At 39.2% G+C, this 22,949-nt stretch overlaps 1 protein-coding gene across 5 annotated transcripts in view; it reads right to left on the bottom strand.

Annotated features, from left to right (window-relative positions):
* The window catches only part of CPED1 (cadherin like and PC-esterase domain containing 1), a 142,516-nt gene that overhangs the window by 81,635 nt on the left and 37,932 nt on the right, over positions 1–22,949 (bottom strand). For all 5 annotated transcript variants that reach the window (XM_032106818.1, XM_032106814.1, XM_032106817.1 and 2 more), the window contains 3 exons: positions 12,654–12,810; positions 10,982–11,150; positions 717–859 (listed from right to left, as the gene is read on the bottom strand). In XM_032106818.1, coding sequence (XP_031962709.1) covers positions 717–859; positions 10,982–11,150; positions 12,654–12,810 — 469 coding nt within the window. The remainder of the gene's footprint in view (positions 1–716; positions 860–10,981; positions 11,151–12,653; positions 12,811–22,949) is intronic.

Here is a 22,949-nt window from a genome sequence, read left to right as displayed (position 1 = left end):
ATTCCCAACTTGTGTAAGTCAAATAATGAGCTTTACATTACTGCTACTAAAACACCTGGTTCTCAAAATAGCTTTATAAAACACATAAATGTAATAAATAGTAACTTATTTAGTACTTACCATAAAAATGTCAGGGATGGGGCATAACATATATAGAACAAATATTAATTTTATTTAGTAAAAATATTACATGATAAAGGTTGATTTATGTGTAAGAATTATAACATTAATAGAAGTGATTACACACAGAAATGTGACTGTTGGTGCCTAGGTATATTTCATAATGTACATTTCATAAAGAGTTTTACAGTGTCTCTTGTTCAGATTGCCTACCAGAACCAGCTCTGAACAATCTGGGCTACTCTAGCATTAAATATTTGACATATGACAGAATACTCACTGAAAGGAAATACAGCTTTATGTATGTTAGGACTAGCCCAATCGTGAGTGATTTCTGTTCATTTGTGCTGCCTGAAACACTTCATTAGGAATTAGCATCTGGTCCTAAGTATTCATCAGAACCTTTTCACAAACCAGAAACCCTGTGGATATTGAAGAGTCGTACTCCTTAAATGCAGTATGTCCTTACTTTATAAAGAAGTGTGAAATAGATGGGAATTTTTTATTTTAAGAATCTTGTATCCTCTACAATTTTTATTCTGTTTTAAGGAGCTATCTTGACACTAGCATTACAATGACTACTGCAAGTCACTTACTGATTGAAAGAACTTGGTCCTGAGGCGGATGATTTGCTGAAGACCTCAGTTATAAGTAGAAGTTTGTTTATAGCCTCCTTCATGTTGTTGAAGGCTTGTTGGGGAGAACTGTTTCTGAAGAATATCTCAAAAAACTTTTGCAGCTGTGAAAGAGAATACATTTATTTTTGAGCATTTACAGTAAATCACTGCTTAAAATCATAAATTAAAAGGCTGGTAGAAATAAAAATTGCTTTGGAATATCAACTTCAGTTCTTATTCATTTGTACAATAAAGTGGAATGAAAAGCTTCAGACAGCATACTAATAGAGAACGACTTATTATTTACAAATAAGTATATCGAAACCAAAATCTGTATTAACAGTTTTAAAAAATATTGCTCAGAATCTAAGCTTACTTTGATAAAGCCTTTTGCTGTCACTGGTTCTAGGCAAACAAACTCACAAATGCTTCTATTTTCATCAGTGGGTAATAGCACACTCTCTTTTCTTAACATACTGTGCCAAGGGCTATCCCACTTGACCTTGACTACAATTCCTTACCCTGGTCAACAAGCTTTAAATAGAATAAAAAAGAAAGATGTTGGAAAAATGATCAGCCACAGCCTGTGTTTTTACCGAACTCTGCATATTCTGTGGCTTTCAGACTCGTGAATCCTCCCAGCGGCATATTTACTGGCCTGCACAACACTGTCCTCAAGTGCTTTCATCGCTCATGCAAATTCACCCCATGTCACTTCAGACAGAGATTCAGTGAAACAACTGGAGCAATACAGAGACCCAGTGAAGAGTGGAACGCAGGCAGGTTTTGTAATATGAGTCCCTTGTACTAAGAAAGGGGCTGCCTTTGAACCATATTTCCATTAGAGTTATCATACAGCACAGAACCCAGTTAAGGTCTGAACCATGCAAAACTGTTAGATAATTTAGTAGCACTATATCACCAAAGAGACACTTTTACATGGCAAAAAAAATGCTATCTTTGGAAATAAAGCAGGTACAGTACATGTAGAACACATCTTGCATTAACATTAAGAAAGGAAAATTTTCTCATTATTTCTGGGAATTTTTCTACTGCAATTATTACCAGCACCTCTGCCAGATTCAGTACACAACTTCCATTTCTGCTACTCTGGCTTGCACCTTTTCTCTAACTTCCTAAATCTCCAGTGCATATTGAAGGACTAAGCGAGGAGATGTGCTATTTTGCTGCACAGGGAACATACGGAGTTGAAGAGTTTTATAAGGAGAGATGGGGATTACTGGGAGGAAAAGCACGAGCACCATTAGCTCATCTTCTCCCTCACCATCAATCAATTCCCAAGCACTTTAATGCAAAGGATACATAATGCATACATTTCTAGTAACAATTGATGAAAGACAGGCTGGTTTGCCCTACTAGTACTCAGAGCATGCTGTTGGCTATACTAGTCAACTGCTGCCATCAGAACAGGCATTAAAATAATACTGGCATCTCCAAGAAACTGCATTTTAGTTACAGCTCTCCTTAGCCAGCCTAGAAAAGAAACATTGCTCAACAGGTTCTCATTGGAGGATATCAGGTTTTAGACCAATGTTTATTCTAAGCCAATAGCTGAAAATAAATATTTAGTCAGGCTGGTTCAGGACCAATGGAGATGAGATGAGTACTTCAGCTTAAATTTCAATTCATAAAAAAAAAATCCTATTTAAAGAAGTTCAGGTTAGGTTTGACTCCAACAGATTCCACAGGATTTACAGCAACAGATAGGAAAAATTTAAACTGTATGGATTAAGGGTGATAAAGTGTGAAAATCTCCAGAAACCTCAGGTTCTTCTGAGTGAATAAAAGTATACAGATATCTGTGTTCAACTGCAAGATACTAAAGAGATGAAGGTTTCTTCAAGTGACCACCACTGATGCTGACCCTCTCACCTTCAGAGGAAACAAACTGTCTGTCCAGCAAAATGCAACCTCACCATTGATTGAGTGCGATTAACAGAAGCATTGAACAATTTAAAGAGGACAGAGTAGGAACTACTGCTGGCAGTTACAGGAATCTATTCTGGGAGAAAGCTGACCTCTAGCTGGTGATTTTTTAAGCAGAGGAATAGGGATTAAATTTTAGTAGGCTGTAAGACTTAATGCAGCCATGTACATATATTTTATACAATGATGCCATTATACAGAGAATTGCAAGGCTTCTCAGAAGCATGAAGGTGTTCATCCAAATGCTAGACTCATACAGTTGGAGGTATGTTCCAAATATTTATGTAATGCCTTAGAGAAGTGTGCAAATGCAGTCAAGTTACATGGATCAAGCACACATTTTCTGTAAAGGCAGAATGAACAAGAAATACTCTTTCAATTAATTTAAACTCATTGACCTTTCATTCCCCAGTAACTTCTCTTTGCTTTAGGAAAAGCCACTGGGAAAAAAAGGCCAAGTCAATATTACTTTTATGATGCTTTTTCTTCACCCATTTTGACATCCAGTTTTTAAAATCTGCAGTCATTAAAATTAGCTTTATAATCTCAATGACATGGATCCCTCTGGCTCCTCAAAAATACACTGAGTCATCACGTAAAGGTCTGACACATAGAAAAAATGCAATTTAATTGACAAAGGAATTCTGATTTTCAGACTTCATGCACAGAGCCATGGAGCCTGAAGAAGAGTGGAAGAGTGTGGCACTCACAGGGCTGGATGTTATGATGACTGTAGTAATTCCCTCAGGATTTTCCTTGGGCAATTTTTCTGCAAATTAATTTCTCAGAAGAGCTGCTGGGGCAGCCTGGGGCAGCTAGCTGAGTGGTCAGCTGAGGATTGCCCTGGGAAAGAGTATAAAATCAAAATGTAGTGATCTTTCTGAGACTGCCTTTAGCTCAATCCTAGAAAATCTTGCCTCCTGATGAAACAAACAAGAAAGATTTTCCTTAGCTAACTTTGGGAATGGCAATAAATGCTAACTTAGAACACATTCCTTCACTGACTGCACTGATTAGCTCTCTGTTGATTGTAACAGATGTTCAGAGACACAGCTCTCATGAAGACTATTCACTCGGGTGCCAATATTGTAGAGGAATCCCACACCACAAGACATCATGGCTTATGTCTATGTACAAGTTAAACATCTAGGTTCCCTTTACACCACACTGCAGAGCACAGATGCTTGACAGAGCATAATTTATGCTATCCTAAAGTAGATGTCTCAAAACAGTGACATTAATTGCGATCTAAAATTGTTTGGTTCGCCTGGGGAATCTAAGTGAGACACTGAAGACAGGTAGGAGATCTATCACTGGAATGCTCATACAGCCTGCCCACAGACAACACCCCCTGTGTGCCTGGAATATGCAGAACTGTCTGGGATGACGTTTGACCAAACTTACCCTGATAAAGAGGAATGCAACCATCAGCAAGGTTAAACAGTAACGAGGAAATTGCAAAGTGACTTTTGAAACAAAGAAGTAGTCAGCTTGGGAAATAATAGAAAAGCAGCAGGGGAGAGACTTTGGGTGGAGAAAGCAGCAGCCAAAACCTGGTCAGGCACTGCCACAAGTCAGCCTGTTGGCACCACAGCTCCTGCCTAGATTTCAGGGAATACTGGGATGTAAGGATGGACACAGGTCCTGTATGGGTATGTGTGAAACAGGCACACACAGAGCAGGGGCCCCCACTTCTCCAAGTAGAGGTGCATGGAAGAAGAGCAGGACTGTGTTTGTAACCTGTGTTGCCTTTGAGATAGAGGCTGGATAAACATGGGTGAATAAGCAGATGTCACTAGAGTTTCAGAGGGTATTTATAGAAGGATGTTTAGAAATGTGCAATGTTCATTGAAGTGTTTCAAGTGTCTGATATCATGATTTATCACTTCTGTTACTGAAATTGATAGAAGGTATATTATAATTACCCATTGCCAGTTGATTGTATATCATCAGTTAGACACTTCTGGGTTTGGTTAAACAAGGTGAACTCCTACGTTTTTTCCTGTAACAGTAACTCCTTCGGAGGCATAGATGAGCTCTGAATCTACCTCAGAAGCAAGGAGGTAGAAGAAAAGAGACCACTGAGGCTACTGAGTAATTCAGTGCAATTTTGAAGTTTACATTTTGGGATTTAGAACATCCTACTTTACAGTTTTGTATGAATCGATTTTGAAAGACGATACTCGTTCCCAGTAGTAGCCTTCAAAATGACAAAGTTATCAGGATAAGAGTTGAAAGTAAGGTTTATGGCTGAGGAATGAAAGCATGACCTTTGGTTTCAAGAAATTACCCTTTTTGAAGTAGCAAAGGGCATCCTCTCCAGATTGTTCTGCTATGCACTGGAGCTGTTGCACTCCTTCTGATCATCTGGATCTGCAGGGTCTCAAAGACTAACAGTAATTGCCTCTTCTTGAAAATAGCTTGAATAAATTCAATAAATCTTTAAAAACTTTCAGCATAGGCTCTATTCTCTCAGTTCACTTTTGTACATTCATTCTTCTTACTGGATGTCTTTGGTGAAATTTCTTCACCAGGTCCAAATACTTTTGGGCATAAGTAGTTGTTTTTAGGTACAAAAATATGTTTTACACAAAACCAAGAATTTCTTTGATTATATGTATGGAAGTATCTAAATAGCTAACATGTCTGCAAGAATAAAAACTAATTCCACACATAAGGCCAGGAGGAAACATACTTAGCAAGGAATCTATTTTCCATATTTTCTGCTAGCACAGGTGGACCTTTCCACTGATTGGAGTATATAGAAATAGTCAAAGGCCATGTAATGGGAGAAAAATGTAGCCATGAATCATGTAACGTTAGTTCCAGAATAAAACACAGAGAAAACAGTTCAGCAGTTTATCATAAGTTTATTGCATTAGCTTCAGGTAGATCTGTTTATTCCACTCCTGATTTAGTGTTATGATGTGCCCTTTCTCTGCAGATCTAACATGGCACTAGATGAAAGGGGAAATTACATTAGTACTCAACTTTTTTTTACAGTAAACGTCCCACTTCTGTATATATTTTTCATTACGTAAGATTTTTAAAAAGATGAAATTAAATTGTTCAGAAAAAGAGTTGTTCACAAAACACCCCAACATCTTGTCCCTTAACACTTTCATAACTTAATTACACGGAGGAGAAAAAGCCATCTGAGTGGGCCTTTTCTTTCCTGTAAAGCTCCTTGCTCTTAAGACTAAGTCCAAAAGCAAAAAGCCACTCACCAGCTTCAGCAACCACAAAATTAGGCCTTTTGAAGAGACTGAACTAAGAGTGGTTTCCCAACTCAGCACTGACTTCTTAGTGGGAAATTAAAGGTGATTTACTAACAGCATTTCCCAGGTTGCTGTGAGAAACAAAAATGTATCCGTTTGACTAAGGGAAGCCGGAAATCAAAAAAAGGAAAGATGAGAAGAATCAGGATAATGGGAGGCAGGTCTAGGAAAGCTGGAAGCCACAGAAGGGCATGCTTACAGAGCTGACTGGATTGAACAGCCCAAGCAAGAAGACCAATGAACTAGAAAAAAACCAGAGAGCTAAGGGCCAGAGTAATTGTATAAAACCTATGGCATATTCACATATTGTAGAGAACAATCAGTCTGAACTCTTGCTTAGCTAAATAAGGATGTTCAGAATGAGAAAAGCAGAAAAGAACTTCAGAAAGGATTTTATTTGTGCACTGCATGACAGGTTGACATAGATGAAGAAGACAAATAAGGAAGGATTTCTTATTCTTCCTTTTAAGATAATAATTAAGGATATGAAATCAAGCTATATTTGATTTTGCTGAGGTTTTAAAGCAAACAAATACTCTTTCTCAAGCAACAAGTAAGTAATCTGTATAGTATCATTGCTCAAAGACATTGGTAAGACCAAAAGCACTCATGAATTTAAAAATCTATGAGACAATTGCATGCATAAAAGCCCACTGGAGCTTATTAAACATCAAGACATATATTCCACTCCCAGTTTTGTGTTTCTCACCCTGCAGGTTACCAGAAATAGATACAGCCTGCCTAGGGACCACTACTGCTTTATGTTTGTCCTGTTGCACAGTTTCATGATGCTCTCTTGCCTGGTTGCTGCCACAAATGAGTGTCAGACTAAGCATGTCTTTGATCTCCCCGAGCCTAGAAGTTCTGTTCTTATATCAGTGAAAAAAGAAATTATAGGGCTCTAGATACCACAAGGAAAGAAAACAGAGATGGCATTTATATTATGCTCATTCTCACAGAAAGAAGAGCATTACAGCATTCTAACAGAACCTAATGAACAAATATAATTTTAGTCCCAAATAACCCTGCAATCTTATTGATTAAGAATCGATGGTAATTTTTCTTTTGTGTTTTTTTGTCCTGTAAGTGTCAGGGCAACAATATTAAATTAAAAACAAAAACAAAAACAAAAACAAACGAAGTAAACGTAAAACAAAGGAAAAAAACCCAAGCCTTTCTGCTGTTTGCAACACTTTGCTCTGTATCTGTATGTATGTTTGCATTCCACCTCACTTTAAATACGTGTGGCTAATACTTCAAGTGGTACCAAAACTGGCCACTTGAGGGCAATACTGCAACCTAGTTTCCACCATGCTCGGCTATAAACCAGACCGCCACGTCATATTAAAATATGGATTTCCTGTATAGGTGAGGGTCCAGATTTATTTGCATGTATGTTAAGTAGAAAAAAAAAATAAAAATTCCTTTACTCAAGTTTCCAAATGCTTAATACACAGGGAGAGTTTCAGCGACATTTTTAGTGACTCACACCACAGCAAGCTTAACAGCAAACTGCTGTAATATATTATAAGTACTTCACAACTGGAAAATCACTTAAGAACAGAGTTTCATCTGAGCATCAAGGGTTACACAAGAACACCAGTCAACGAATTCAAGTCCAGGAGGCACCTGTCTATTTTGGATGAGCAAAAGGATGATGAGCCACAGCAGGGGCCACGGGAAGTTGCTGACAGCACAGAAGAGCCTCCCCTGATGATGCAGGATGTGGCACTTCTGTCTACAAAAGTGTATCCCTTCATAAAGAACTGGGATCAGGTTGGGAAAGGTTAATGGCAGGGCAAAGGAAGCAGTTCACAGTGTGTTAAGCCTTGAAATAATTAATCATAAATTACTGGTTTGCACACTGGTTTCTATAAAACAGAAAATTATTCAGGGGTCAGCATTCTTCTCAATGCACATGCATAATGTCGATTTACACAAAAGGAATTATTGCATACATTGACAGAGACCCTTCCCTTAATTGCTACAATATGCAAAATAGAAAGCTTCTATTTTATTAATAACTTTTGCACACACAGATGGACTAAATAAGCAGTTTCCAGCCCTCCTCAAAGAAATAGGGCTATTAAACAAGCCTCATATCTAAACATCTGTGTGGCAGAAAGCCATTCTCTCCCCTGCATCTCTTGCATCTTCCCATGCTGGGCCCAAATCTGGAGTCGCACTTTTTTACCCCTTGACTGCACACAAAATCCTCATGCCAGCTCAGGATTTACCTTCTTTTGCTTTCTGAAATGAAATACTAAAATATGTATAATCCAGAGAAAACCTGGCAGCTGGTGAGCAAAACACACTTGAACTCTTCCTGAACTGCCATTTGACCAATATTCAAGGAATCATTCTGAAGCCATGCCACTATGACTATAAAAAGCAAATATGCATTGCAAAACTCATTTACAATAGTTTACTAACAAAAAGGCAGTGAGGAATGCAGTATTATTTAATTAATGAAAACTCCTGTTTTTTCTTTACACAATTTCTCTTAATCATTGATATCATATATCTACCCCATCTCCACTTTTTTAATAAGGCATTGTTATTGTTGTACATGGGAGATCAAATTTTAAATGTACTTAACATACTGAATTTGTGATAGCAAAACTAAGTTGACCACAAATGTGGATGAATTTCTCATTAAAAATGTTGTAAATATACTGGTATGAGAAAAAATGTCTTGACCGGAGGTCTGTACTCACTGAGGAGGTCTCTAAATTATGGTATAACATTACTGAAAGAAGATAATCAAAATGATTCTCATCGCTTCATAAAAAAAAATAAAAAATAAAACTCAGTCACCTGCTCTTGGGGAAAAACACTGGCAAATTTTTCCAGACCAAAATCTCCCCTCTAGGCATGTTGAGTCCCCAGTGGGCATTCTGGCAATCAGTGGAAAAACAGGTCTTGGAGATTCTCTGTATGGACTATTGACCGGTTGAAGCTTCAAAACGTGACGATTTCCATCCTGCACAATAGAGCTGGCAGAAACTTAAAGCTTAGGAGCTTTCTGGACTAGGCTCCTTGGCTGGTACAAGCATGTATAGCTCTACTGGCTACTTTGGGAGAGATGACTCTCCTGGCCTTGGATGTCTCACTGGCAACTGATGGAGGGCTACACGAAGTTTTTAAGAAACTTGAAAAAAATCTCTTAACAAAGGATATCAGTGGTTGAATTCACACCTTCTCCCAAGTATTTTCTGATGGGTGACCTGCCTGTTGCCTCTGCATCAAGCACAGACCCTCTATATGATTTTCCTAGCAGCGCTTTCTAGCCACTCTATGAATTCCCAGTGTCTCACTTCTCCTGGAAGCTCCCTGCCCCATTCCATATTCTTTACAGGGCACACTGTGCTGAGAGGCAGCCTTACACACACCATTTTTCATCATTTTCTTAATTTGCATTTCAATCTACATCACTACAAATGTGCTTTCTTTCACAAAACGTGCCTATCTTTTGTGTCTTTTTCACTATTTTGATGAGTTTGTCTAAAGCTATGGAAGGCATAACACCACAACAACAGTAAACAGACTGGAACCACTGTAGATGTGCTGCTGCTTCCATCTATCATTTTTATTGCTTCTTCAGCTGCCAAAGTGCTCTGTAAATGGTGGCTGGCACCCTGTTCAGCAGACTTCCCTCAGTGGGAATTGTTTTACAGAGCCATATCAAAATTACTAATGACTACTAGCCTTTAAAGTAGTCCCTACTTCAGCTGCAACATTGATGCTGCTGGATATTGTGTTATTTTAATAAACATAAACAAAAACTGTATCCCAGGGTTTGAAAGTGAGTGACCATCACTCTTCATAAATGAAAATGGAGGAAAATACATAGCAAAGTAATATATCTTCATGGGCTTCCATAGCTTATGTGGGGGGAAGGGAGAAGTAGATTCAGCTCACCTAATTTTGGCAATCCAGAATTTGACATGTTCTCTAAGAAAGTCATAGCCCATAGAAGGAAGCAAACACTTTTACCAGGAAACTTATTCCAAAACTGGTGTCTAAATTAGGTGGCATGATTTGTTCTCTAGAGGTGTCTGTTTCTCCAATGACTAGAATTAGATAATGAGCTTAAACTAGGCACTGCACTTGGTGAGGGCTAAAATTGTAGAACATACCAAATAGCTGACATCATCTACAGTCCTGACAGTGACACCACAACTCTCAGACTGATCCAAAGCTGAGACCTGCTCCTACCCCGAGAAGGTTACATGGGCAAAGTGCACCCATCTTCTAACAGCTCCTGCAGGAGCTGAGCTGTGACCTCAAAAAACCACTGTCACATTGTGACCTTAATTCTTCAAAAGGGAAGAAGCAGAGGCACAACTGTAGCTTCTTCACAAAGAGCTGATGTATTGCAAGCACAGTCACCTGCTAGGAGAAGAAAGGAATGGCAAGGCATATTTGCAAATCCATGGGACTGCTGAGCAAGAAAGATGTGGAGAGAGGGGTATCTCCAGGCACTTGGAGATGTCCAGAATTAATCTAAGGCACATATGAAACATCCTTCTTCAAAAAATTGAGACCATGGGGGGCCCACTCTACCCATGGTATACTTCCTTCCCCTTATTTAGAAGTGCCCTGACCCTCCTCTAGTCTGCTTTAGTGTACCTAAAAAGGAAACCTAAATAAGCTGTTTTAAATATTTACTTTCCTTTTTCACAACACTGTCAATATCCCAGCAAAAGTTGCTACTGCATGGCAGCACTCACACTTTAGAGAAAACTCTGACCTTGCAATTGCTGTCAAATGTCACCAATAAAAATGGGCTTGGAGACATGCAAATCCCAGGCCCCCAGTGCACAGGGCAAGGCTTTCCTGCTTCATGAAGCAAACCCTGCTTGTTCTGAGAAATGAAAACTGTACATTAGGAGAATATTCACTGTAGGCTGTGGACTGCTAATAAGTAAGGGGTAAAAGAGAAGGAAGATATTCTCCAGTTTTCTGTCTATGTACTTTGCCTGAAAGATGGAAAACTGAGGAAATGAAATGTTTTACCTTTATGGTAAAATGCTTCTTCTTGGGTGGATGCCAGACAGTGGTGGTTGAATGAATGAATGCCCGCAGGGGTGTTAAGGATGTCACAAGCACATATGCTTTGATGATGACAGAAAGGTCTTGAGCTTTAAGGACGTCCTTGTGGTCTGACAAAGTTGATACTTGATTCCTGGAATGTAATAATATGTAGCATTAATGCAGTTCTTCTGCAAATGAGCTATAAAAAACAGTGAACTTAGCGGAAATAGTAAATTAGCCTCTTTTCCCCCAAGTTAAGCAGCACAGTAGATTAAATCAAGTAAACAAAGCTTTGCATCGTCATATTATTGCTTTCAGCATTTTTAACTCTTAATTACCAAACACAGGAAGCAACTATATTTGGAGGGAGTAATGTTTGAGAGTACATATGGGTAAATGCATTGTGGGAATAATGTAAGTGTTAGAAATCCAGGACATTCAGAGTGAAAGATTAGATCAAGATTAAATTAAACATTAAAGAAATCCAAGCATCTTAAATAACAGAAATGCATAGCCAAGGTACCCTATTTAACACTGATTTGCAGTGAATTCAGAAAAACACCCCCACCCAACCCTATGGAAAAGCTGCACTATTGTTAGCACTTTCTTCTGTAATAAAGGGACAGAAACATGTGGTGCTGCATACTTCCCCTAATGAAAGCCATATACAATCATTCCAAATATTATGAAAGACTAGGATACCTAGAAATAACCCATAATAAATCAGTTAAACCTAAGAATTCTGCAAGCTAGCTTTGTTTAAGAAGTGACACAGCTCTCTAAAACTGGCCTACAGCTGCCATAGTACACACAAAAAGAGTCAGCCATAGAAGCAGAACAGAAAAAAAGCGAACCCAAGAAAAAAACCTATTATTTAAAAGCTCATTACTTGGGGAAATCTGAGCTATACTTGTGCATATTCACAATGGTGTTATTAATCAGTCTGTTAAAAATCTCTTGAGTATCAATTTACCTCATAGAAAATTCAATGGGAAGATGATGATAGAAATTGTGGATCTCTAAGAATGATTACTGGTAAAAGACAAGGGGCTCTCCTTCCATTTCTGTGTAATTTTTGGCAATATGTGGCCTTTCCAGACCTCAATTTTGCTACCTGTTAAGTAAGTCTAACAACATCTATTTTACAGAGAACTTTTTCTCCACTCTGCAGAAAGTGTCCTCAGAACATAACATTTGTGATATACTGTGATGGAGGAAACAGCACTTGATAACAGACAAATTATCAAGAACTTCTTGGTTCTTCACTTAAGGGAGGACCTCTGTGCAAAGGACTACTATGTGTGTCTGTGGTAGGGGCAAGGCAGGGATGGAGTGTGGGATCTGCCTAGCATTACAATAATGGAGCAGGAAACAGCTCAGCCACCATGAGACCTAAAGGTTCAGGGGTGTCTCTGGGTCTGTATTTATCTGTCTAGGTGCTTCACTGCCTCAACATAAAGACTTAGACGTTTATACTCAAAACGTGCAAACTTGGCTAATACAGAAACAAACATAATGCAAGTATGAGATGCAATACATCCAAGTGCTCCATCTGCTGTGGTCTTCTCTTTTGCTGCATTCTGCATCCTTGACTCCCAAATAACTGCATGCTGAAGCACTGGCAGTTTCTGAGGGTGGGTTATCATTAACTTACAGCTGTGTGCTCGTGCTCTGCTTCCACCAGTGCTGCACATGGGAGGCACGTGCCTGCCCAGTGATTGCGCTGCCCTGGGACACATTTCTTGGGGCGCTGGCCCTTGACAGTCCAGGCTGGCCAGAACAGTCTGGGGTGACAAGTGGGAGCTGCAGGTCTGAAAAAGTACCAAGAGGATGAGAAAGGAAGTCAGCAGAGCATTGAAAGCAGGTGTGGACTACTGCTGCTAAGGACAAAATGTATAAAACACAACACCACCATCAGATGAAAATGTAAAATAATAAATGCTGAGACAATAAACCTTTTTGGATCTGCTAGCAGAGATTTTCACCTCCACCAAGCACCCCCTTCCAGCTGCAAGCTGCAGGCTGAAAGGCTTAGCTGCAACTTCCACTTCAGAGGTGAGTGCAGGAGTATTGCTTACAAAAAGCATCCCCTTCTTCCTTCCTAAAAATTGAAATCCTTGATTTATAAATATAGAATACCAAAACTTAGTTTCTCATGGAGCACTAATTACAATTAATAGGGATAAAGAATTTATTTGTCTAAGGACCAAGGGACTTTGCCACTGTAATAATAGCTCAATTAACAAGCACATACCCTTGTTTCTATGTTCACCATTTAAGGCTACAATTTGCAGGTACTGAAATCTATGGGAGGCTTAGTTCTGCCACCAAACACAGTGGGAGCAGGACTGATGCACCACAGTTCTCAAAATTATTGAGGCATGTGACTATTAATAGTAATCAAAATATTGTGATGAGAGATCAGTCAAGGGGTGGCATGTATTTTCTGCTTTTACTATGCTTGGTAAAAAAGGCACAAAGCCCTTATGTTGTGTCATTATTTCATGTAGGGTAGTTTTCATTAACTCTAATACGCCTCACATTTTGAGTTCTTAAGTAATGGTCAGGAAAAATCAAGTTGTTTGCATTATTCCCAAACCTTATTACTTTTCTTTTTAATGACATACAGCATTGTGTTATGTTATGAATTTATTGGTAGAGCATCTTTTTTAAAGCATGCACTCTCAACTTTGGTACATGAAACGAAAAATAAAACTGATGTTGTGTTCCTGTTGATGAGCTGTAAACAGATATTTAAGGAAAAAAACTATCCATTTTCCGAGACATCCTATTAAAATGACATTGTGATTGTCTGTGTTTATTGGCTGTTCATTAGATCAGCTCGGTTCAGCCTTCCAGTCTCCTGGGATCTAGAATTAATCTGGTCCTCTGCCTTACATGCACCATTTAGCAGACTAAAGGCTCTAATAACCAAAACCAGGCCATTATTTAATAGAGCACGTCATGCTCAAGTTACATTCACACTGACATATTTCCGTTGTGTTAAGCTTTATAACTGATTTGAACTTTGTAAGTGACTACCTGCTTTTTGAAGTACAGTGACAAAAGCAGACTGCTCCGCCTACTTGACTGTGTAGTGACAACAGGAGTAAGCCAATAAACTCCCATTAAGTCATTCATTGAGCAGACTTGCTTCTGAATATGCACAGGAACCAGATCTGCACAATCAAGTTGTATTTTTTTCCATATCTGACTTGATGTAAAGACACAAGGGCATTTTACTATGGCAACTTCTACCCTGTAGAAGGCCAATAGCATTTCACCACGGCAATTAACGGTGGTCCCATGTAACTACTCCTACGCATCACTTTAGCTATTTAAAAGAAAGTAAACATTTTACTGAAAATAAGAACAGCAGCGAAGGGCTGTACAGATCATTACTTAAGAGAAAGCAATGTGTCTTTTCCTCTTAAAAACATGTTTCTAATTGTGTTGCTAAAGCAACAAGTAACCAGTATCATATTAAGTAACAAGACAGAGTTTGAAAATAATGAGATGAGGTTTGCGTACCTGTATTTATCCCTCTTAAATGAGAGTTTTAGCTGTTTCAGGGAAAGGAAAAAGATTACTTTGACATTAATTCATTTATTACTACCCAGTGGACCATTTACTGGAGCTGGATATAACAAAGTAAAACAATTGAGTAGGGACAGATGAAAAACAGAAATGTCCTGGAATTCTCAAACTACTGGGTAGAAGATCCTTAGTATTGCCCTAAGTCATTGCAAAATGCCTCAACTTAAAACAAAACAAAACAAAACAAAACAAAAAGACCCAAACAAAAAAACAACAAACCACAAAACAAAACAAAAAAAAACCCAAACAAAAACACCCCTCCAAAAAAACCAACTGCCACATCTCAAGGAAGAGAAGGTTAAACAAATTTCAGGGTGCTGATGATTAGCATTGAAAACTAAAAAAGGGCAATGCTCATAAATTAGGCCTCATTCTATAGAGCATCCTGTTTGTACAGTGCCTTACACGCCTTTATTGGATTTGTGTTGGCATGCCCCTGGGAGAGAGCCCATCACAAGGGGGCTGTAAGAAGTGAGACTGTCGCTAGGTGCTTACTCCTTTGAGATGACACAGAGAATGTACACCATCAGGCAGAGCTCAGAGGGAGTGACAGTCCCTCACTATAGTAAATCTACTGCTAGTAATCAATGAACACAATAATCATAATAATGAAGAAACATCATTAGTGCTGAACTGAGCACACTCAGCTTCTTCAGTTCTTGTGGCAACTCTTCACCTGCTCCTGCACTCAAAAGCAGTAACAGTGTTTATTAGATCTGTGTATTTGTTAATCAACTTTATCATCAATGAAAATTAGCCTTCAGAGCCTTTACTGTTTGCAGTAATTCCCATGTTTTTCCATCTTGAAATCACTCTACAAACTCTTGTTAATTAACCAGTCCTCTTGGAGTACGCAAACAACATCAACATTTTATAGTGGAAGAGGTGAAGCAGGCTCAGCAGCTGATGTGTCAGACAGCTTGGGAAACCAAGTTAGAAAGAGTCCCAGCATCCTAATAGCATGTCCAGACTACATCCCCTCTTTAAAAAAATCCAAATCTTAATATTTGTAATTTGTAAATCGTAATTTTTGTAGCAGACTCTAAAGATCAAAGGAAAAAAAATTAAACACAAAAAGATCATTTTTCTTTTTATAGTGACTATGTAGTAATGGAAATGTTACACAAAGTGCTGTTTTTCCTAAGGAGTGGCTGCAGGCTTTGCCACAAGTACTTTTAGCTGCTGCCGTTTTTGATGCTAGAGTGTAAAGCAAATATGGCTCGATACCTGCTTTCACTTTGAAAAAACCACAAAGCTTCATTTCCTTGAAATTCTGGCTTGAAGAAGGTTTCTGATGCTGACATCTCTGGAATAGTACCATTGAAAACACTTGACAAACAACACACTTTACCTCTGCCTAGGGTGTTCACATGAGGCCATGCTGATGAGCAAGGAGGCCACTATATGTTCTTGAATTCACACATTAACCACAGCAACAGGTAAAACACAGACCTGAGACATAAGAACAGCTGCATGGCACATGTAAAGAGGAGGTATAAAATCCATCAAAGCAAGTCAACACCTCTAGATCAAAAAAATTAAGCACCTCTTTGTCACACAAACACGTGGCAGATACTGTTCTGTCAACTGCTATCTCTCAAAGTACAACAGTCAAACAGATCAGTTGACAGTGACAACTGATACCTAATGCAGCAGCCTCGCTGACACCTAATGAGGCCTTTCAAGTGTTTTACACAGCTATGACTTCTTGTTCCTTCTCCCCCCATTTTCAGCTCACAAGTTATTTACTTGTCTTTGGCTCAGAGTTCTGAAGTGTAACATGAGATTCAACACATACACAATAAAGATTAGCTGATTTAAGAGTTACAACGTGTGGCTGAGCAAAAAGGTTTACCAATAGCTAGAAGTACATTTGGACAAATTAAGAACTCCTGGAGAAAATCCAGGTTGCGGCCACCTGGACTGGTGGTAAATGAACACTTAGGTTAACAAGAACATCTGGAGATCTGCAAAGGCAAGGAATTCAGCAGGAGAATACCCTACTGGTTGACCTAAATAACATTTGGTTGAAAGAAAAGGAAACAGAAGATGAATGAGGATGTGCCCTCTTCTTTATCTTTTCTTCTACAGTATCCTTTGATGTTACAAGGAAGGTTATGATGTGGGTTTGTTAGTTGATTTCTTACTTTGTGCAAGATCAAATAGAATATATTTTACACACTTCAAACATGGAGCAAGGAACAATTAAGACTATTGTCTGTGAGAAAAAAGTCATTTTGTTTCTAAAGTGCCCATCAACTGTCAGATCTGTTACAAACATTTCAAGACTGATTGAGTCACCTTGGGAGCTCCTGGTTGTTTAATGAAGCACAAAGCTAGAGATGGAATGAAATGTCACTGAAGTGCTGTGTTTTGTTCTGAGCCCAGCACATTGTTAATTTCTTTCATGAAATGAAATTGTAAGCTCAGCACATTTGTACTTGCAAGGTCTTCCTCCAATTGCTTTTCTTTTTAGCAGGAAAAACATTACTTTAGAACATTAAAGTACATTAATCCTGGAACTGTACATCAGCCTTTCCATCTGCTTAGAAGCCTTATGAACGTCTTCCTAGATTTTCATAGTGGTAGTCTGTTTCTAGCAGGAGTCTGAATTCTCTCGCATGAAAAAAAAACCAAAAAAAAAAAGAGAATGATAGGCACCTCATGTCATTTATCAGCATTTTCTACAGTATAATATTCAGGAACTACTGATAACAGATCCTCTCTGTCAGCCTTGCAGGTTTGTGTTCTGACAGGGCACCTAAATGAGTTAGAACTCCATACTGCATCCTGTTCTGGGATCATCCATTTTCCTTACTGGTATGGGCTGCTGGAGCACAAAGAGCTAATTTGTGATACCGACCAGGCAAATTGTATTGCTACGACCTGGTCCTCTTCTAGAATTTACAGCTGGGCAATTTTGAGCCTCCGTAGGTTGGAAAGGTGTGTTTAACAGCTGCAAAGATTGCTTCACAGCAGGAGATGCCTACAAAGATTTCATAGATTCTTAGGCAGACTTCTGAGTCCTCCAGGACAAGGAGTTTTGATCAAAATAAAGCCTAGTAACCTTTGGTTCAACCAGTTATAGCAGCCTGCTCTAAGCTGCATAACTGTGAAAGCAATAAGCATTGAAAGTACAATTTTTTTCCACTTTTTGGTGTTGATTTTGGAGGATGGACAATTTCACCTGAACTACTGCCACTTCATGCCTTGAGATTTGTCACAGAAAGCAGATCTATCCCATTTAATCACTTGCTGTTACCCATTTGACTTTTGGATGAAAAGACTCTGAAACAAGGATTGGTAATGTACTATGGCTTACACATTATGCCCTGAGGTTGCTAAAGAAAAGAGAGAACCTTTAGCACTCAATTTTATAACCTATGCATTTAGAAAAGCGTGGCTGAGAAACTCAAAGTAGATGATGAATATTTGAAAGAAACTAGAAAAACTAGGGCCAATCCTGGCCCTCAGTGAAGTCCTGGAAAAATTTCCATTGATTTCACTGGAATATGGTTTCTTGCTTGAGATTTAATATGTGATGGCCTTGATGTGCATTACAAGCTTTATTTGTGATGTCAACATTGCTGCAAGCTCAATATTCCACCCACTGCTGACTACTGATTCAGCTGTCCTTAAAAGAACACATTAAAAAATACAGTGATCTCACACGCTGTAATACACTTAATCTCAAAGCAACACACCCTGGATATTTAGACTGGAGAAATGTCAAACTACTTGTCATTTCTGGAAGTTTAAATTGTCCTAAATAATTATAGTATTAAAAACCAAACAACTTTATAGTAAAACAGATCTAGAGGTAAATTAATTTATACTGTGGGTTGAAATGCACTGAAATTCATTGTGAAGTTTCAGAGTTAAAAAGATAAAATTATGACAGTGCATCATTTGTATGATGATGTTTATTTTTCCCTTTAGAAACATCAGCAAATACAGCTTCAGTTTAGATTAATCACTTACCATGTTTTTTGACTCTCTGTTTTGGCAGGTGCATAAAAACCAGTATTTACAGTGTTAAGTACAGTGTTTGTGTCTTCATTCCTAAAGCATCCTAAGAGTTAAAAGTTAGAGGTGTGGGGTTTTTTCCAATATTTTTCAGAAGGGCTGCTTCTTTTGTATGCACCCTTCATACTAGAACTTAATTACACAGATAAGCTATAAAACTTTGGAAAAAGAAACTCAGTGAAAATGCTGGCTGACTGTTCATGATTAGAGCCACAATTCTGTACTAGTGACAGGGTAGAATATAGAAGAGTATAAGCCAAGTAATTAAATTAATTTAGCTGCTTTACTTCTTTTCAAACTACTAATAATTGCTGTTATGTTGCTGCTCTTATCCTAGCTGAGATTTGACACTGTTGTAAAACCAATGAAATTCCTGCCCCACATAGTTTATAATAAAATTAACTGTAAAAAATCAGATGCTGGTTTTATTGGCCACTCTTGAGGCTCTTAGTAACTTCAGTAGCAGAAAGGCAATAGGCACAAACCTGATCAAAACTGGTGTGCAAATATTTGTAAGGGCCAGCTGGCAAAAGAAATGCATCCCCCTATAAAAAATCAAGTTCTTATCTCAGAGATACTGAATTGCTACAACAGAAAAGAACTTTAATCTGTAATTTCTGTCTTCCACAGGTGGCTCCACTGAGTCTTGCTTCCTACCCTCAGATCATAACCTCTCATATTGACTCCAGAGTAACTCAAGGACACTGGGGATAGGCAGCAGAGAAGAAAGCTAGCACGGGGTTAGCACCAGACAATAAACGTATCACCGAGTAGAAGCACAGTCACACAGCTGGACTATTTTGGCTCTCCCTCCTGAACAATTTCATTAGGCTCATGCCTATCCCAAGACCTTCTGTGTGATTAACGCTGCTGGCCAGCCCAGCAGGAGATCACGGGTGCACACAAGGCTGGCAGACACTCATAAAGTCTCTGCACTAGTGGCACCAATAAACTGAAACACAGAAGGAAGGCATACAGCAAAAGTATTACTTAAAAAAAAGGATCAGTGATCTGCATGGGTAGAGAAAACTGCTATGCATGGCACAGGCTGGGCTCTGGAAGTAGTGAAGTGAGACAAATGCTTACATGGAAAGACAGACTAGTTTGGATTTCGTAGAGAATAGGAAAATTAGGCAGGCAATGCTAGAAGCAGTTCCACCACTTTCCCAGGCAAAACCTGTAAAATATAGTATTTGTTGTGCATGCATCAGGATGCCTTTCCTGTGCCCTGTACTGAAGCTGGGCAACTCTGCTCACATTGTGGACCTTAGTACTCTCCATCTCTTGGCTGGGAGTAGTAGTTCCAGGAGGAACTGGCCCAATATTTTGTACAAATAATTTTCTTTCCTATACAACAGGCATGTGAGAATGGGCATGCTGTCTTAAATACAAAGCCTAGCAGTTTAAGAGTTGCACAACAAATAAAGTAACATTAAAAAAACCCAAACCTCTTTACCACTGCTTATCAACATCAACACTGTCATAGGCATAGTAAATCCAGTAATCCCATTTTCTCAGCCTTGTTGCCTGATGTTTCTTCCTACAACTTACTACGTCTTTAATTAGAAAACATAATTCTTTGTGTTTTCACTTTTACAGGAAATTGCTTGGCTCCTTGGAGGCTGACTAAACGACAGTAATAACAAACCAACTGATCCTCTCTAATAGGAATTGCAGAGAAATCCTGTTGACTCAAAGACACAAGAGTGAAAGTACGTAGACTGATTTGAAAGGAAACAAACTGCTCTGTGAAGGAAACACTGATGAGAATTGTTCTTTCTCTGAATAATTTTAAAATTGAGGATCAAAAAATTGGCAACTCTGCTGTTGTTGGAAAGAGAGATCTATTGGAGAATGCAAGCAAAAGAAAGTGGAAAGAGCTGGCTTTATCAGATGAATGGAAGGGGGAGTAACTGAAGTCCCATTTTAGACTACTTTGCTCTAACTTACACCTTTTTGTCCACTGAACCTGAAATCAAATAATTTACCCTTCTGATTCTAATTTCACTTTTTATGGACAAGTTCCACTCATTGTAAATAACATGTCACATACTCAGTGATACTGAATGGGATTAATTCACGGGTTGAAACACTTTGAGGTCTGGTCTATACAGAGATGACCCCGCTGTGTACCACAGTCTAAGTTTCCATTCCTGTCAGTGTACATCAGTGTAGTCCGTACAAGTCAGTACAGAGCAATTCAGCTAACCCTGAATTATGCTGAAAATAAATGCTCTTTTGGGCTTGCTCACTCTAAATACCAAGTGTTAAATTCAGTGTCCACAAATAGACATCTGTTGCCACCTAGGATACCACAGGATATCCCTCTGAACCTCTAGCTGCTCGACCAAAAGGACAGGGGTCCTGTGCCGATTCTGCCTATTCTACTGGGCATGCTGGACTCTCCATGGCATCTTAAATGTCATGAGAACCTTGTTTTGAAATAGCTATCTCAGCCCTAGGCTACATGCTGATTTGGAGATACCTAGATTTAAGAGATGGAATTTTTAAATTTTTACTTTAAAACACTCCAGCTAGTTTAGGTTTCTTATTGGTAACAGAAGAGTGAGGGGTGGCCTTTTTCTGTATGACAGTTCTTCAGCAGAGTGCCAGAATAATCCTCCTTTGCTGTGTGGGTAAGGTTCAGAGCCCTGCTGCAAAGCACATGTATTACCTCAATTTCAATGCGATTTCAACATCAGTCACAAGGCCTTTTCTCTTTGCCAGAAAAGCACTAAAAATAGAAGTAAGGAATAAGATGCTTTCAAATGGCCCTTCCCTGAAGACAAGATGTGGTGGGTTATATGCCAGGTGCCCACCAAAGCCTCTCTATCACTCAGCTGGATAGGTAAGAGAGACTGTTATGAAATGCTTGTGAGTCAAGATAAAGACAGGGAGAGATCACTCATTAATTACCATCATGGGCAAAAAATTGTGTAGATATTAACTGAATTTATTACCAATCAAATCAGAGTAGGACAGTAAGAAACCAAATCTTAAACACTTTCCCTCCATTCCTCCCTTCTTACCAGGCACAATTTGACTCCTGAATCAATACCTCCTTCCTTCAGTGATGAAGGGAGACGGGAATGGGAGCTGTGGTCAGTTCATCACACATTGCCTCTGCAGCCTCTTCCTCCTCAGGGGGAGGACTTTTCAAATTCCAGCATGGGAGTCTCCTGGGTTCCCTTCCCCCAGGAGACAACCCTCTGTGAATTTCTCCAAGGACAGTCCTTCCCACAGACTGCAGTTCTTCATGAACTGCTCCAGCGTGAGTCCCTCCCATGGGGTGCAGTCCTTCAGGAACAGACTGCTCCAGCATGGGCTCCTTTCTGCACAGGTCCTGCCAGGAGCCTTCTCAGAGGGTCAGAGCTTCCTTGAGGCATCCACCTCTGCTGGCACTGGGTGCTCCATGGGTTGCAGGTGGATCTCTGCTCTACCATGTACTTCCATGGGCCACAGGGGCACAGCTGTCACACCATGGGTTGCACCATGGGCTACTGGAAAATCTCTGCTCTGGTGCCTGGAGAACCTCCTCCCCCCTCCTTCTTCACTAATCTCTCCAGCTGCTGTTGTGCAATTGTTTTATTTCCCTTTTTATATATGTTATCCCAGAGGTGCTACCACCACTGTTGATGGGCTCGGCCTTAGCCAGCAGCAAATCCATCTTGGAGCTGGCTGGCATTGGCTCTGCTGGATTTATGGGAAGCTTCTGGCAGCTTCTCACAAAAGCCACTCCTGTGGCCCCCCACTACCAAAAGCTTGCCATGCAAATCCAGTACAGGAGAAAACCCTGAGCAGCTAAATAAAAGTGTCATATAGGAAGTGGCTTGTGCCATGTTTACAGACAGCAGTGAAAACATGCATGTTTTAAAGAGAAAGTTCTGTGTGTAGTAAGTGCCTCTTGTGTTTGTGGTTTTGTGGTAGTAAAATAATAAAACCACTGCAACTGACCTTTCTTCGAGTAGCAGGGCAAACCAATGTTTTTAAAGGCAATCTGTTACAATATGAGTAGGACTGACCCATTTCTCAAGGCAGTGGTGAGATATAATTGGGTAGCAAGTACCTGCACAGACTAATTCAACACATCTATTTTAAATACGTGTTTTAGGATAAAAAGAAGTAGCATTTGTAGGTATGCCTCTCTCTCCACTGACTTAAATGGAAGACCAGAATACTGCTTTCAGAAGATACCTAACTCCTAAATGGTTAAATGAGATGTAATGAATCCTTTCCTTTTGTGTTAGACTTAGCATATATATATACAAGTGAAAAGAGAGGGAGGTTTAAATAGACCTAATACAGTGCACAACAGTTTCTTTCCAGT

The sequence above is a fragment of the Corvus moneduloides genome, chromosome 4, assembly GCF_009650955.1.
Source record: "Corvus moneduloides isolate bCorMon1 chromosome 4, bCorMon1.pri, whole genome shotgun sequence".
Taxonomy (NCBI): Eukaryota; Metazoa; Chordata; class Aves; order Passeriformes; family Corvidae; genus Corvus; species Corvus moneduloides.
The sequence above is the reverse complement of the archived record's forward strand: the minus strand, read 5'-3'. Positions and strand labels throughout refer to the sequence as shown.